Source organism: Fusarium tjaetaba (assembly GCF_013396195.1).
Source record: "Fusarium tjaetaba strain NRRL 66243 chromosome Unknown NRRL66243_c0000133, whole genome shotgun sequence".
Lineage (NCBI taxonomy): Eukaryota > Fungi > Ascomycota > Sordariomycetes > Hypocreales > Nectriaceae > Fusarium > Fusarium tjaetaba.
The window spans coordinates 74,961-90,067 of record NW_023501329.1 but is presented as its reverse complement, the minus strand read 5'-3'; the positions used below and the strand labels follow the sequence as shown (position 1 = coordinate 90,067).

The 15,107-nt window shown below is 50.3% G+C and overlaps 4 protein-coding genes across 4 annotated transcripts; 2 read left to right on the top strand and 2 right to left on the bottom strand.

Annotated features, from left to right (window-relative positions):
- Positions 1–816: 816 nt before the first annotated feature.
- On the top strand, positions 817–3,315 carry FTJAE_6780 (actin cytoskeleton organization and biogenesis; the record flags this gene model as incomplete). The annotated part of the gene is made up of 1 exon (XM_037353428.1): positions 817–3,315. One exon carries the CDS (start codon positions 817–819, stop codon positions 3,313–3,315), a length of 2,499 nt encoding a protein of 832 aa, XP_037206136.1.
- A 629-nt stretch (positions 3,316–3,944) lies between these two features.
- Positions 3,945–9,745, bottom strand: FTJAE_6779 (acyl ligase; the record flags this gene model as incomplete). Its single annotated transcript, XM_037353426.1, has 3 exons — positions 3,945–4,773; positions 4,824–9,427; positions 9,686–9,745. 3 exons carry the CDS (start codon positions 9,743–9,745, stop codon positions 3,945–3,947), a joined length of 5,493 nt encoding a protein of 1,830 aa, XP_037206135.1.
- Positions 9,746–11,072: 1,327 nt separating this feature from the next.
- FTJAE_6778 (uncharacterized protein) lies at positions 11,073–13,988 on the top strand (the record flags this gene model as incomplete). The annotated part of the gene is made up of 4 exons (XM_037353425.1): positions 11,073–11,188; positions 11,564–12,040; positions 12,095–12,254; positions 12,312–13,988. The coding sequence occupies 4 exons, from the start codon at positions 11,073–11,075 to the stop codon at positions 13,986–13,988; spliced, it is 2,430 nt and encodes an 809-aa protein (XP_037206134.1).
- A 591-nt stretch (positions 13,989–14,579) lies between these two features.
- On the bottom strand, positions 14,580–15,104 carry FTJAE_6777 (uncharacterized protein; the record flags this gene model as incomplete). Its single annotated transcript, XM_037353424.1, has 1 exon — positions 14,580–15,104. One exon carries the CDS (start codon positions 15,102–15,104, stop codon positions 14,580–14,582), a length of 525 nt encoding a protein of 174 aa, XP_037206133.1.
- Between the last annotated feature and the right edge of the window lie 3 nt (positions 15,105–15,107).

Sequence of the window (15,107 nt, the reverse complement as noted above, 5' to 3'; positions counted from 1 at the left end):
ATATTATGGATACCTCCGACTTTATCACGGGAGTCCGGTCTCACTGTCATTAGATACGTACCTACAGAGTACAGCTGCAGGCCCCATTTCATTACATGGCCATGACTGATGACGTAAGGTCTGATCGGCACAGAAGAACTGCAACTGAGCTTGCAAGGTCTAGACTAGACAAGACTAGACTAGGGTCACGAGCTACACTGTCTCTCTCTCTTGTGTCTCGGTATCTGAGAGCAGCAAACCATCTTCAAATACACTGAGACTCGTCCAAATCATGTGCTGCCGTCATCATCTCCGCCGTTAACTGACAGCCCTGCCAGTGCCAGTGTCAGGCTGAGCAACCCCCCATCAGAAGACTCAGCCGCCTGAGATCTGTCCCTACCTACCTCAACTTCCACTGTCAGCCGCCATCGCAACCCCGAGAGAGCCTCGTCTGACTCTACCATAGTCCAATTCGTACATAAAGTCGACAAGCTGGCGCCGTTCAGATTCTTCGGCCCCTATCGCCCTCATCCGCGTCACAAGCAGAGCCTCGCACGCTTCCTGTTCCCTCGCGCCGTAAGAGACCGATACCGTGAACGACTGCTCAATTTCCACCTCAACACTCTCCCGCGTCTCAAGCACAGGTTCCAGTCCCGAGTTTACCGATACATTCTTGAGCGCCAGCGAAGGCGCGCGGATCAATCGCGCATTTTGGATATTGTGAAGCGGCAAGGGAGACAGCTCTGGCTAGGATCACAAGCAAATCGCCCTGTCAAGCATGCAAGGACCCGTTCCAAGGGTTCAGTGGCGCACAAAACGCCCCAGACAGCAGTAATCATGATGGGATATGGCTCTGGCCGGGCCACGAGCCCTGGTGATGGCGAGAGGGGTTATAGGAGGAAGCGCTTGGCAGCTATGGCAGGAAATTTGTACAGAAGCGGCCAAGCCGCAGTCTCCGAGATCAAGGAATCATATGCCCAGACCAGGGCAGGGCCTGCGGCTTCAGGACATGAGAATCACGGACGGATACACATCCCCGGCGCATTTCCAGATGTTGCGATCACTGTAAAAGGCGACTGCCAGATGGTACTGTTTCCCTCATATGCGAAACAGCACACCAAACGTGATTGGGGCGAGATGGCGATGCACGATTCGGATGCGCCACATGGAAGCATCAGAGACGAAGGCTTTTGGCGAAATGAATGGGAACGGAACGAAGATGAAAGAGCAATCATTGATGTCGACGTCCGAGGCTGGATTTATACACCTCACAGTGGCCCCATGACGAGGAGAAACAGAGTTCTCATCGGTCTGGCGCGGCAGCTCAGTGGTATCCCTGCGCCCAGGGCAGACCAAACATATAACCCAGAAACTGGACTTCCACGTACACATCATCAAATACACGAAGAGCAAAAAGAGCAGGAGAAGATCAACTCTGAAGCTCGGCGCATTGAAAGAGTAGGACAGCGAGAGAAGCAGGTTGCATACCAGGGAGGCTTTAGTGAGAAGACGCCTGATAACGATGATCCTCTCACGGACAGTTTCTACTATCCTTCTCGCCAGGGTAACCAATCTCCAGATTCTGCCCCTTCCAGTCCAACAATGCCAGCCAAAACTATGACATCGAATACCACTACCAGTGAGATGAGCGAGAGTGATCTCATTCTGGCCAATGCCAATCTCATGGCTCGAATCGCCCCTTTCATGACAAATCCTTCTGTTGCTCTACCAGTCACTTTCTTCTTTTACAACAGCGAAAAGTCTCAATCAAAGACCGTCATGACGAATGATGCGGGCCATTTCGTCATTCGTGCTGCTCTCGACTTTATCCCAACTCATGTTAGAGTTCTGGCGGATGAGGACCTGTCAGCTATCCAAGAGATCAAAGTCATTGAACCATATGGAGTCAGTCTTATTAGCGACATTGACGATACAGTCAAGAAGTCCAATATCTCTGCGGGCGCCAAAGAGATCTTCCGCAACACGTTCATCCGAGATCTTGGTGAGCTCTCTGTTGAAGGTGTTAAGGAGTGGTATAATCGCATGGCCGACATGGGCGTAAGCATCCATTACTGTTCAAACAGTCCGTGGCAGCTTTTCCCAGTCCTAGCCAGTTTCTTCAAGATGCATGGCCTGCCACCAGGATCGCTTCATCTGAAGCAATACAGCGGCATGTTGCAGGGCATCTTTGAGCCAGTGGCAGAAAGAAAGCGATCTACACTTACTCGCCTACTACGAGATTTCCCTGAGCGAATGTTTATTCTTGTGGGAGACAGCGGAGAAGCTGATTTGGAGGTTTACACGGAGCTTGCCCTTGCCAATCCAGGACGAATTCTCGCTGTCTTCATTCGAGATGTCACAACACCCGAAGAGATAGCCTTCTTCAACTCCAACTCAGGATATGAATTTGGCCGACCAAAGACCCCAGCTACCTCCAGCAACGCTTCAAGAAATGTTTCAAGAAACCCTTCATACCAGAACCTGGGGCCCAGTGGATATCGGGGAGAAACTAAACCTCCCCCAGGCCCGACTATGGGAACTCTGATCGACTTCTCAGACGAGCCAGGAGAGACCAAGATCGATCGTAATGCGGCTCTATCTCAAGTTCGAAATGCCAGTGCCAATGCCAACTCCAAGAGTGCCAGTACGACTGATCTACTTGGCGGACGTAAGCCACCTCCGCCCAGGCCGGCAAAACCGGTTGCATTGAGGAGTGCCAAGTCGATCACCGAGTTGAACAAGGGTCTCAGCAGGCAGAATTCTGATGAGATACCTCCGCCGCCTCCGCCTAGAAGACCAGCCGTGCAGGTTCGAGAGCCATCAGTGCCTCATCCTCTGAAGCAGATACACAACTCCTCGCAGCAGAGCTCGGGTAGCAGCAATGGTGGTTTCAAAATCCCAGCGCGCAGTAATTCGGGAGATCGTCCTCCTCCACCTCCGCCACGACGACGCGGTACACCCTCAAGCATCACGGAGTCAAACCAAAACCCACGTCTTCCACCACGACCAACTCAGAACATGGCCAATCTAGACGTAGACTACGATCCGCTCCCACCACCATCATCAAACCCCCCTCCGTCATTTGGATCAGTAAGATCAGGTTATCAATCAGACGGCGGCAACACATCAACAGCAGGCTCACCAACTCTGGGTCCACAAGCAGTAAACAAGAAATTAGAACTATGGAGGAGGAGATTAGCACGAGCACACGAACAGTTAGACGGGCTAGGTGTGGCCCTATATACATGGCGACGAGGAAACGATGTCATTGCAGAAGCAGAGGGGATAGTCAAACGAGCCCTCGCAGATATGGAGAGAAAGAGAAGGATGAGATAATAGCGACTCGACTCTATATACCAAACATTTTGTTATTCTCGATTCAACTTACACTGCTGTATACTACTATACTAGCGTTAGGATAGACTGGGGGACTGGGTTAGGGATATCCACAACACTAGGGAAACATCCACAAACAGAATTAGACACGACGATCACTATCCAATCAGCTAAGGCGCAGTGGCAGAGTGGTCTAATGCGATAGACTAGAAATCTATTCTCTTCGGAGGCGTCTGTTCGAATCAGGCCTGCGTCGATTGGTTTATGTTTTGCTCGTGTGCTGTAAGGGGAATTCATTTTTGCTCCAGTGCCTGTATAATCTGATATGTTTTGCCACTCAGCACTTAGTTAGACAGATAAATCCGATTGCATCTACGCAGCTGATTCCTGGCCATAAGGCTAATCATAGTCTTTCAAACACAGTCGCTTATGCATGTAATGCTTCTCGCTATATACTGCAAAGTTTCAAATCAAGTAGTAGACACTCTCTAGATATCTAGACTGAGACGATGTTCTGGTGAAAGCAAATAGATGACGGCCATAGGCCAATGAGTACAATTGTCTGCTATATTCGTTTCTAGATGAATCCCAACTCCGACTCCGCTTCATCACGTTGCATGTCGTAATTATCATCGAGGGTTCATATCACCTGCCAGATTCATATGCATGATGGCTTCAGCTGTCCAGTCCTCCTCGCTCTTCTCTCCCTTGTTCTGCTGCTGCCAAAAGCTCACCTCTTCACGCCCGTCTACGCCTGGTAGCCGAATCTGGGGCGGCGCTTGACCGTTCCCTGGGATTGGTTCAGGTGGTGGAGGCGGTGCGTGGCCAGGAACAGGACGTCTGTGAACTTGCTCGGCACCACTATACCGCGAAAAGTCAGGGATATCGAATCCTTGGTCAGGTTGGTGAGAAAGATTCAGCTGCGTCGGTGGTCCAGAGCCTGCAGATTGAGGTGGGTGCTCAAACTGAGCGTGCTGGAACCCTGTCGGTGTCTCTTGATCTGGAAGCTCAGAGACCATCGTCTGTGTTGGCTCATACTCATGGCGAGGAGTTGCCTGGTCATATTCCTCCTGCTCCAGAATCTGAGGAGCTGGCTCGACATTTCTCAAGCTGGAAGATCCTGGTGCTGCACCTCCTCCGCTTCGTACGCTGACCATGGATGCCCTAGCCTGGTCCATAACGTCACCTGCAGTAGATTCAGCATCCATATCGCGGATGGAGAACTGTGCGAGGGTTCTAAGCTTTCGGCTGACCCAGCCACCAAGAATCTTGCCGCGCTGCTTCTCTCCTAGTCGAGATCGTGGGAAGTCTCCCTTGTTCACAAATGCGACAATATCAACAATGATTTGATGCTCATTTAGGATGGCATTGACGATAACAGGGACGATTGATGCCAAGTATGGCTTGCGGTTGACTTCAACGAGAACGACCACAAGACCACCGGCTTGGAATACAGCACTGTACTCTCCTTAGCAGGTTTATTCATTGTGAAGAGCTTTATAACTTACCAGCCATTCTGCACAATATTCCTGTGGCATCGCTCCACGGAGTTCTCGATATCCATTGGGAAATGGCTCAGGCCGTTGATCTCGAAAGTCTCACCAATATTTCCAAGAACAAACAGAACCTGCATATCCACCAGAGCGCCGTTGGGGCCAATGGGTCGGCTAACATTGTGCAGGAATCCCAAGTCACCTGTTCTGATGTACTGAATGTTCGGATCTCCATCAACAGCTCGGCCGTCAAAGCGCTCAGCATCGAAAGCATCCTTGGAACCGTAGAAGGACTTGACACAGGCTTCAGAGTCAACCCAGATCTCACCATACTCGCCATCAAGACAGTGGACTCTGCTTTCAGGGTTGATGATGGCGATTTGTGTCGACACAGGAACCATACCACTGTCCTGTACCAGCAAGGCAAGAGGATCTGATTCAGGGTCCACGGGAATAACCAAGCCACGGCGAAGGGCTTGTGTATCAAGCCACAGTTCGATGGGCTCAATGCACATGTAAGATCGCGATGCAACCATGGGGTTCAGGACGTGCGAATACACCGTGTTGATAGCGGTTCTGTCCAGACCAGCCCCAGCAAAGTGAAGCCTGACCTTTTGGAAGACATCAACTCTAGGTCGGCTCTCCGCAGTGATCATCATATTCTTGAGTTCGTGCAGCGTGAAACCCTTGGCTTGCATAGCAGCCATGGCATGGTCAAGCATCTGCGGTGTCGCATAAGTATCCTTAATCTTATATCTGGACAATGTGACAAAGAGAGACATGGGATTAGCCGCAAATTCCACTGGTGATAGGAGGTAGGTGGGTGTTCCGATGTAAATGCCCATCAAGGCTGTATGGATGAAACCGAGACCAGTCGAGCTTCGTACACATCCGAGCACAGGTCTTGAACTGGTCATTTGGCAGGTTTCCTTCTGGACCTTACACATGCCCATGATTGTGTCATGACCAAGCTGAACTGAAATACGTCGTTGGTCAGGGGTCCAGTATGTCCAAACAATAACAGGATAGCCCGGCCGAATCCAGGCTGGGTCAATAGTGAATCTCAAATCCCTTAGTCCACTACTCTGCTTCGGCGGCTTGGTTGTGTTGTAGACCGAAGGGCTGGTAATCTTCAGAACCTGCGCCGATTGCTTGATATGACTGGCCACAGGCTTGACCTTGATAAGATGATCCACCTCGGAGTTGACCAACACAGCTTTGACGTTGTAATCCGCCACGATATGGAGGAAAGCAGGGACATCCTCATTCAGTCGGTTCTGGTCGAGGGGCGCAATGGGGATGATGATGGCGCCCAAGCAGATACACGCATGGATGGCAAAAACAAACTCCTCTGAATGCGTATACATGAGGATGATATGGTCTCCAGGTCTCACCTTGACCTTGTTTTTCAGATACATAGCAACGGAGGCAACTTTGGTATCAAACTTCTTCCAAGTAACACCCTTACCTTCTCGACCTCTGCCGTCAATTGTGCAGTAGGCCAATTCTTCTGGCTGGCGGGCTACACGCCATTGAACAAGGTCAGAGATGCAAGAGAAGTTGTTCAATGGAGTAGATGTCCGGTCGTCAATAACCACTTCTCTTCTATCGACACCCGAGTATTGCTTGTCTGCTGGCAACAGAAACTCGGCACGCGAGTCCGAGGCCAACGGTGACCAAATACCACCCATAGGGTCCACGCCGATAGGAAGATTGAGAACTGCATGTTCCACGCCAAACTTGACGTGCACACATGGAAGGTTGCCGAGATCAAATTCTCGGCGACAGAGCATATTTCCAATTTCGCGTCGTCCATTCTTGACAACACGTGGCAACGTATTCGGTGCTGTGATCATAACGCAGTACAGTCTAAGATGATGTTCTCCAATGAGGACCTCCATACAACGCTCGGCCAACGACTCCAGGAGGGCAGTATCCGGTTGTCGCGGAGGCCCTCCAGAGGTCAACGGTGCTGTCGAGGCGGCTGCTGATTCCAATACCACAACTGGCAGGTGTTCATCGTTGACAAAGACGTCAAATGCTGAACAGTCGTAGATCTTTGGAACATTCTTGACTATGCTCACAACGATATGTTGAACAAAGAAATAGCGGTATTCGGCCAGTTCGTGCCCATGCTCAACCCACTCAACCTTTTGTCGAATGCGGTCTTCGTAGAGGCCTAGAACAAAGATTTTACCCTCAATAACGGTACCCAACAGACCAGTTCGAAGGAACTCGGGCTCCACAGGCTGGGGCGTGGGGTCACCTGGATCGAACTTGTAAGGGCGGGCGTGGAAAATGAGCTCAGTGTTCTTTGGCTGTGCCCAGAAACCACCAGATAGAGAGGGAGAGTCTACCCAGATCTCACCCACAGAGTGGGGTGAAGCCAGTAAACCTGTTTCAGGATCGACCACACAGAGTGTGGCATCTGGTATGGGATATCCAAAGGCACCAACTCGGACCAATCTTGGATCTTCCGTCACCCTCTTCCGGGCCTCGTTTCCAATGGCCACAACCACAACTTCATTCGTTTTTAGAGCCTCGCGGTCCAAAAGAACCTCTCCAAGCTCGTTCTTTGCTCTTTCTTCCGTTGTGGTCGTGCCTCCACCACTCAGAAGGCTGCCAAAGCCATTGGAAACCGTAGGCTTCTCGGTTTCTTCCTTCTCTTCGCCATCTGAATCTGTTTCGTCTTCTAAATCGAGCTTCAAAGGACAGCCCATGCGTTCTTCTCCTCCCAACCAGTCACGCACACTAATAACCATACCTCCATGCTCAGGCAGACAAAGCATAGGAGCAACAACCTCGCGAGCACGAGGGTTTCTTAATGGTCTAAGCCATCGATCAGCGAGAACTTCGTGAAACTGGCTATCTACTGTCAGAGTATCGATCAAGCAGAGTTTGATCATTTGGAAGTTTGGTTCCATTCCCTTCTTGAAGTTCCTGGTTATCAATGGCTCTTGCTGGTAATTATAAGCGGCTCGTTTCAAGCCAGGGTAATCTGCGATCATGATGGTCGATTTGTACTTTGTAAGAAGATGGGCGTAGAGTCCAGGAACATCAACGGCTTTGTTATCGAACCAAACAGTAGTATGGCCACCATACACCGTTAGTAGCACGCTCAGAATCATGCCGATGCCCTGACGAGGGTCAAGGTATGAGACCAGAATCTCGCTACTTGCGCCACCACCAATCAGTCGGCCGTTCTTATCCCGCAGAGACGGATTGAAGGTATCCCCTGGGCCGTTGCCTGGAATTGTAGATATAATGGCGCTAAGACAAGCCATTTGGTGCATGATGGTTCGGTGGCTGAGAACAACGCCTCTCAAATCTCCGGTTGGTGCCCTCGAAAACTCGATATAAGCCAGATCGGGGACGACCAAGGGCGGGACGTCATCTTTCTTCTTAGGGTGATAACTACCGAACTCGTTCGTCTTCCACCATTCGACACCCTTGGGCCATGTCAACTTTTGAGTTGTGATGTCTCGCTGGAAGGCTTTGAGGTTGTTGTCCGTGGTTAGGGCCAGATGGGCTTGTGTTGTAGTCAGAATGTGGTTCAAGCGCTGGTAGTCTTGTAAATCGTTGATGGGCACAGCAACAACTCCTGCGATGAAGCATCCCAGCAAGGCAATTGCAAAGTCAATGACTTCAGAGTCGCGATAGATAAGCGCAACTCGATCGCCACGGTATAAAGAGCTCTTGTCTCTGATAACTTGTGCCACCTTCTCGGCTCTGGACGCCAGCTTGTCCCACGTAATTGATGCAATTTCCTTGCCCTTGCTGTCCAGCACCCAATATGCTGGTTTCTTGGCGATAGTTCGGCCTCTATGTCGAAGGACAGCTGCGATATTATCGAACTTTGACATTGGTGTTGAATCGTCATGGGGATCTTGAATAGCGAAGGGTACCTCGCGAGGGTCTAGTGGTAGTTGGTATTCGAGGGCCTCGGGAGGTGGGAGATCGTTGGTCGTGAGCATTGGCGGCGCCATGGCGGCAGTAGGAGAGAAGGCATCGCTGGAAGAGTATCGCTGCTGAGGTCCTCCATACTCGATAGTTTGGCCCTGATCATAATGCTGCTGTCCCGCGAAGTCCGAGAAATATCCTTGCGAATCGAGTAGCGTGGCAGTTCGTCCATCAGGTTGCTGCTGCGGTGGTTGTTGATACTGTTGCTGCTGTTGATACTGCTGATCAGGATATGCGCCTTGCTGCTCTGGTCTGAAAGCATAGTCCCCCGATCTCATGGTACCTGTTCGGGTTTCAGGCTCAACGATGTGCGAGGGGGAGAAGAAGAGGGAGTCTCGGTGGGCAGCCGTTGATCCCGCAGCCATGGGACCTCCCGGTCGCAAAAGCGAGGCCGGCGCCTGCTCCGGCGGAGGTCTCGGTGATTCTGAGGACGGGGCATAGCCAGAATGTGGTCGGTATATGGGTGAGTCTGGTGTATCAGGGATCGGGCCGCTGCTGGCACCGAGAGAGGCATATGCAGCGGCGCGGTGACCATCGCCTGAAGGATGGGCCGAGTCATCGGGAGAGTGTATGCGTAGGCCAGACTGAGGTTCGGCGAGAGCAGCAATTTGAGGTGGAGGGGAACCGAGGAACTGGGAGAAGAGCTGAGTTCGTCGCTTCTGGTAGCTTCGGGCGCGTTAGTTTGAACGGTAAAGGTTAATGCCTGAGTCGCAGAGTTACTTGCCCCTTCTGTGTAATATCACCTTCCTACAGAGAACTCAAAGTCAGCCATGATATCTCGACAAGATGATTATTGATCGCATGCGACATCAACAAATGACGTTGAACCAAGCTCCAATGGGCGGGTCGAAGCGCCCAAGCCAATAATTGGAACCAAGGTAGGAATTTGTTGAGCAATCAAGTGGCAATTCACATACCTCAAGCTCGCGATCCAACTCTTCAAGGCGTTCTTGAAGCTCTGGATTGACTTCAGCCATGATGGATGGCGGTGTCGGGCGATGTGGCCGCTGTAAGGATGAAGGTTGGTGGGTTTATTTGAGGTTAGCCACGGACCTGAGTCTCACAGGTCCAGTGCCAGTCCGTCCAGTTGAAGGGACCCGACGGGATAGCAGAGTCTCGTGACGTAGTCTCAACTCAAGCCTTGGAGGGCGGGCAAGAGATTGCTCTTATTGGTTCTGTGACAGGGCCCGTTGGATCAAAGGGCGGGGTGCCCCTGGGCTGTTTTGGCTGTATCACCATTCTAACCAGTTTTTTTAGCTGAGAATACGGTCCCTTGCGGGTTCATCCTCCCGTTGCCCCTCCTCTCTTGCAGCTCCAACCATATGTTGGCCGCTAAATTTAGTGGCTGGTCACTGTTTTAGCGTGGCATTGGTTGCAGGAAGCAAGATATATATCCTTGAACTGAAGCTCTTCTTCTCAATAGGGTGGCAATCGTGGTATTCGGCAGGCTCGGTGCTTTAGTCAGTATCGTATAACTGAATCTAATATCCTTTTAGGAAATGCTCGCCGTTAGATATGTCATTCTCCTGGCCACATCTAGTAGCTGTTGCTTTTTGTATGGAGTATTCTATTTTAAGAAACCTGAGTTGGCTCTGATAGACCGCCTAGGACCGTGTCGCATCAACCACACAAAGCAAAGCCCAGAAGGTGTGAAACTGGATCTTATCTTCCTGATAGATCACCGCGATGTCAACAGATATGCAAATACTATATGTGCATTTTCATTTTACGACACTCAGATCCCGCAGAGGTCTGATGTAGGGTAAGCCATTGGAGGATCGGATGTCGGTGGTTCGAATCTCCGGATCCACATCACACCTCTTCTCTCACAATCTCACGATCTCAAAATTTCCTTCCATTTTACTTCTCTCACAATTCAACATGCCTTGCATTCCGACAACAACTCGATTGCGGCGAACTTCAGGCCTCTTGAGGCATTCTGAGATATTCGTTAGACACCATGAAGTCATGTGTTGTCTGGGTCAGCTCGACTGATATGATTTTCGACATTTGCTAAAATGCAATCGAATCACCTACATGCTCACCACAATAGTATTTTCATTGGCATTGAACTTGCTCAATGACCTAATCGCATGGTATGTCTATTGTTTATTTCTTTCATCTCATTTCTATTTCCATATGATGAGACACACATAACACAGACCTGTTCTGAACACTTGTGTAGAAAAACATGTTTTTAATCTGATCAAACCCCTTCTGATTCTCTTTGGGACTCGTTCTATTTCAGAGATCCAGTACTAACAAGGCCTCAGGATCTAAAATTGATAGAACATAGAAACCAAAATGGAGTCTGGCTTCGAAGCTTCGACTCTACTGGTTTGTTCTTCTTTTGTTCGCGGCTCCATGTCGCGTCTCTTTGGGACAAAGACGGTTGAACGCCGAACACACCCTCTCCTCCAGTGAGGAGATGTCCTTGTTCAACTAACAACCGTCCATCTTTTACGACTTACTCATGTTCCGGGCCTCGTTCTTTCGCACTGAACAAAGCCCTCGACGAAGACAATGTGCTATTTCAGCTCTTACTGTATCTAAACTATCTTGTAGTAATAATATAAAGGATGCCACAGACTCGATTCCTTAGTTCACCATTCGTCCTCACCCAAGCAATTATCTGTTCCTGAACGCTCTTCCGCATAGTTTGAACAAATCGTCAGTTCTGGCAACAACGCATATCGATACCACTTCGCCAGTTCCAACAAGATCTGAATAGTCACCATAAAACCTAGCAGTACCCGGCAAGTCTCAGGACATTTCCAGATGGACAATCTGTACAGTTCTGCCCCAGAGTATATGGGCAACACCTTAGCAGATATCAACCAACAGGTTTTGAATGGTATGGGTGATGACTACAACTACGACGGACTTTTCAACGAACAGTTCTCATCCGAAGATTTCATCAACTCGTGGGACTTTGGGGCAACCCAGGGCATGGCTCCGAATACAGTCCAGGAAGACGCCCAGCTTCCGGTTGATCCTAAGCTTGAATCGACTGCCGACACTCCCGCCCCATCTGACCTAAACTCCATGTCGAATATGCCCAACGACATGGGAGCTCCTAAGCCTCGTCAGCTACAGGATACAGTTCCAATGCCAAAGACATCTTTGGCGCAGCAGCCCCGACCAGCTCAGCAGCCTCTGGCACTACCCGTGCCTGTACCAGGAAATGCTGCCTCCAGTAGAGTTTCTCAAAGCGTGGATCTCGCAGCAAATGATCAATTTTCACTCTTTGACACTCGTGGACAAACAAACCCGTACTTATTATCCCCTTGCACGTCTTGTGAGAAGCACCAGCTAACCCGAGCCAGGCACATTCCTCCCAATTATAACGCCTACAATTCCTATCAACCTAGTTATCATTACCCGGACAATGGTATCCAAGGGATCTACGGCCCTCAGGGCATGGCACAGTATCCCCTTCAACCTCCAGCTGCAATCAAATCCCAGTCTATGCACAAGATAATCCAAGTAAGCAAATGCGCGAATTGCCGTCAGGACCCTCACCCTGGCCCATGCTTTTCACAGGCAGCTCCCCAGACTCCTCCCCAGGCTCGTCGGCCACCTCAACAAAGAATTCAGCAAGAATCATCCCAAGCACCATCCCAAAAACCAGATGGACGGCCAATTTGGTTGCAGACACCTCCTAAGCGCAAGCGAAATGTTGCATTTGACGACGATGATGATGACGACTCTGACCTGGAAGTTCCCCGGAAGAAGCTTGGTAGAAAGGGACGAACCCTCAAGACTAAGCGTGGAAGGGACAAGGATTTCGAGATTGGAATCAAGATGTATGGGATGTTCCGATTCCCGGAAATGGACTGGGTTTCGCACAGAAGATTCAAATTCCTGTACTTACCTACAGGACAGTTGGAGAAGAAGATTCTATTCTCGGCTGAGGACTTGAAGGACTATGTCTACAACTGTCCTCGAAACCCAAAGCTTTGGATCCAGCAAAATCCAGCGCAGTGCACAGAAAGAACTATCGATGCCGACACTATGTGTCGATACGAGAACTGCCCTGATTCAAACAACACGATCAGACCTGGCTGGGTGCGCGTGGCGTTCGACGAGTTCCATCAGCTTACCTCTTGTGGTCAGAAGGATCCTTTCAAGATGGCTGGTGTTATGCACCTTTGGTGCTTCGAGCAGTGCATCGACCCCGTAGAGGTGATGGCAAATGGGAAGATGATGCCGGATGACCGCGACGACGAGCATCTCATCAAGGAAAAGTCGAACAAAATGGCCATCACTCGGGATTCTGACACAACGATCGTTAAGCATACGATCAGACCTTGGTTCAAAAAGCGTGAAGGTCAACCACTACAAGCTCCTTACGCCAGCTACGCGGAGTCTCTCTCCTACGCACTTGTCAAGCACCATCTGGATCATCAAGTTGGTGCTCGCGCCAGGAGCCGCGGTGGTCGCAACAAGGATAGACCGGAAAGCGAGCTGAAGACCATTGACGTTCACTTGGGCCGTCTCGACTTCTGGGCTGCTCGCGACACTGCTTCCAGGAAGAAGAGGTCGGCGAAGCAGTCTCGTGCTGCTGAGCCTGAGCAGTTGTATATTCCGGCGACCTCCAATGGACTTCCCCCTACCCAAAAGTCTGCTGAACTGACGCCCTACGGCTCGACAAAGAACTTCAGCGATGTGCTGGAGAGTATTTCCGTTGCCAATAACTATGAGTTTGATTATAACGGAGTCATGCCGGAGGCGAAGAAGGAGGAGGAGCCAGTCAAGGTCGAGGATAGCTCAAAGTGGTCTCAGCCAGCTCCAGGGGTCCAAAGAGTATCAATATCAATCAGCGATATTCTATCCCCCAGTATTCTCCTAGAGCAGGAGGGCGTTGTGCAACCGAGTCCCAAAGCAGAGACTGGTCGCAAAGATCAGCCCATCTCGCCACTACGACGAAGCCCCCGCCTCTCAGCTGGGAACATTGGTGATTCTATCCAGACCGAGACCAAGGCTACCACTTCCCCAGCGAAGGCACAAGCCTCTGACGTGGCGTTTCCTACGCCCCCTAAGAAAGTATCCCTCTCTCTGCCCTCTACACCAGAGGGCCAGAGAGCTGCTTCGTTGAGTGACAGTCTGTTCGAAGAGCCATCCGCCCGACCAGCGAAGAACAATTCCCCTCGAGAAGAGGAAGCTCAGGGCTCACCTTTGAGGAGAAGCAGCCGAGTGAGCCCTAAGAAGAAGCTTTGAGGCAGCAGGTGGCGATGACCAAGGACTATCGAAAGTTGCTAGAGTCATGGAGTGGATGTAATAGTACGATATCCCTGCTGGTCAGAGGACTACACAGAATATGGAGTTTTTATTGGGTTTAGAGGATATGGGTCAAAATCTATGGAGCCATGGGATATATCGCGTTTTTGCAATACCCCATTTCTCATGGTTCAGGATAGCAGCATAGCATAGCAATCAGTGCATTAGACCTGGCTCAGTATTCAGTCCGGAGTTTGGAGTTTATGTTCACCTTCCTGTTTTAGAATTAGAGAATCAAATTGTGTACACGAATGAATGAATAAGCTATGAGTTGCAGTGAGTGAAGTCAAGTGATCATGAAGATATCGAGAGAGTTGGAGGTGGTCAAAGAATCAGTTGTTTAGAGAGAGAACTTTGATCACCGTTACAAATGGCTCTATAGATAGAACATTGCTCTTTATATTAAAAGCTCAGTTCTTTGTGAATATTTCGAGTATCGGGTCGAGTCTCTTTGTTTCTTCAACAATAACGACACCAGCATCATAGGACCTCTCTTTCAAGCTACAAGCTATAAGCGACAAAACGCACGGCTCAACCCAGGGTCCAGCCGCGATCTTCAAAGAAATCCAAGCCAAGCCAAGTCAAGTCAAGGACAATCAAATCGTCTATCTGATCAGGCAAAAAGGGTCCAAGCTTCAACAAAGAACCTCGAGCTCCCCCAAGCTCCAGCTCGCCCGTTTTAGCAGTGACGTTGTCCGCATCTGGTGGGGGAAGTAAGGGAACGACCCGTCCGTTGAGAGGGGTCGGGGGAGGGGGGTACGGGAACGCCGATGCAGGCTTACAAGCTAAACAAGGTTGAGGGCTGCTAGGACAGATCTGCGGCCTTGTAGCTGAGCCGGCATCTGTAGCTGTGAGTTGTCGATATTGCTCTTTTGGGGGAGAAGGGAGAACGGGACTTGAGAGGGTGGCATGGATGCCAAGAGAGGAGAGTTGCGTTTCGGCGAGTGCGAGAACAATAAGTCGTGTGCTATATTTGAAGCTCACGTCTCTTGTCTTTGGGACATATTCTTCACCTTCGTTGTTCAGTTCGTTCTGTTCTACAAGTAGCAGAATCATAAA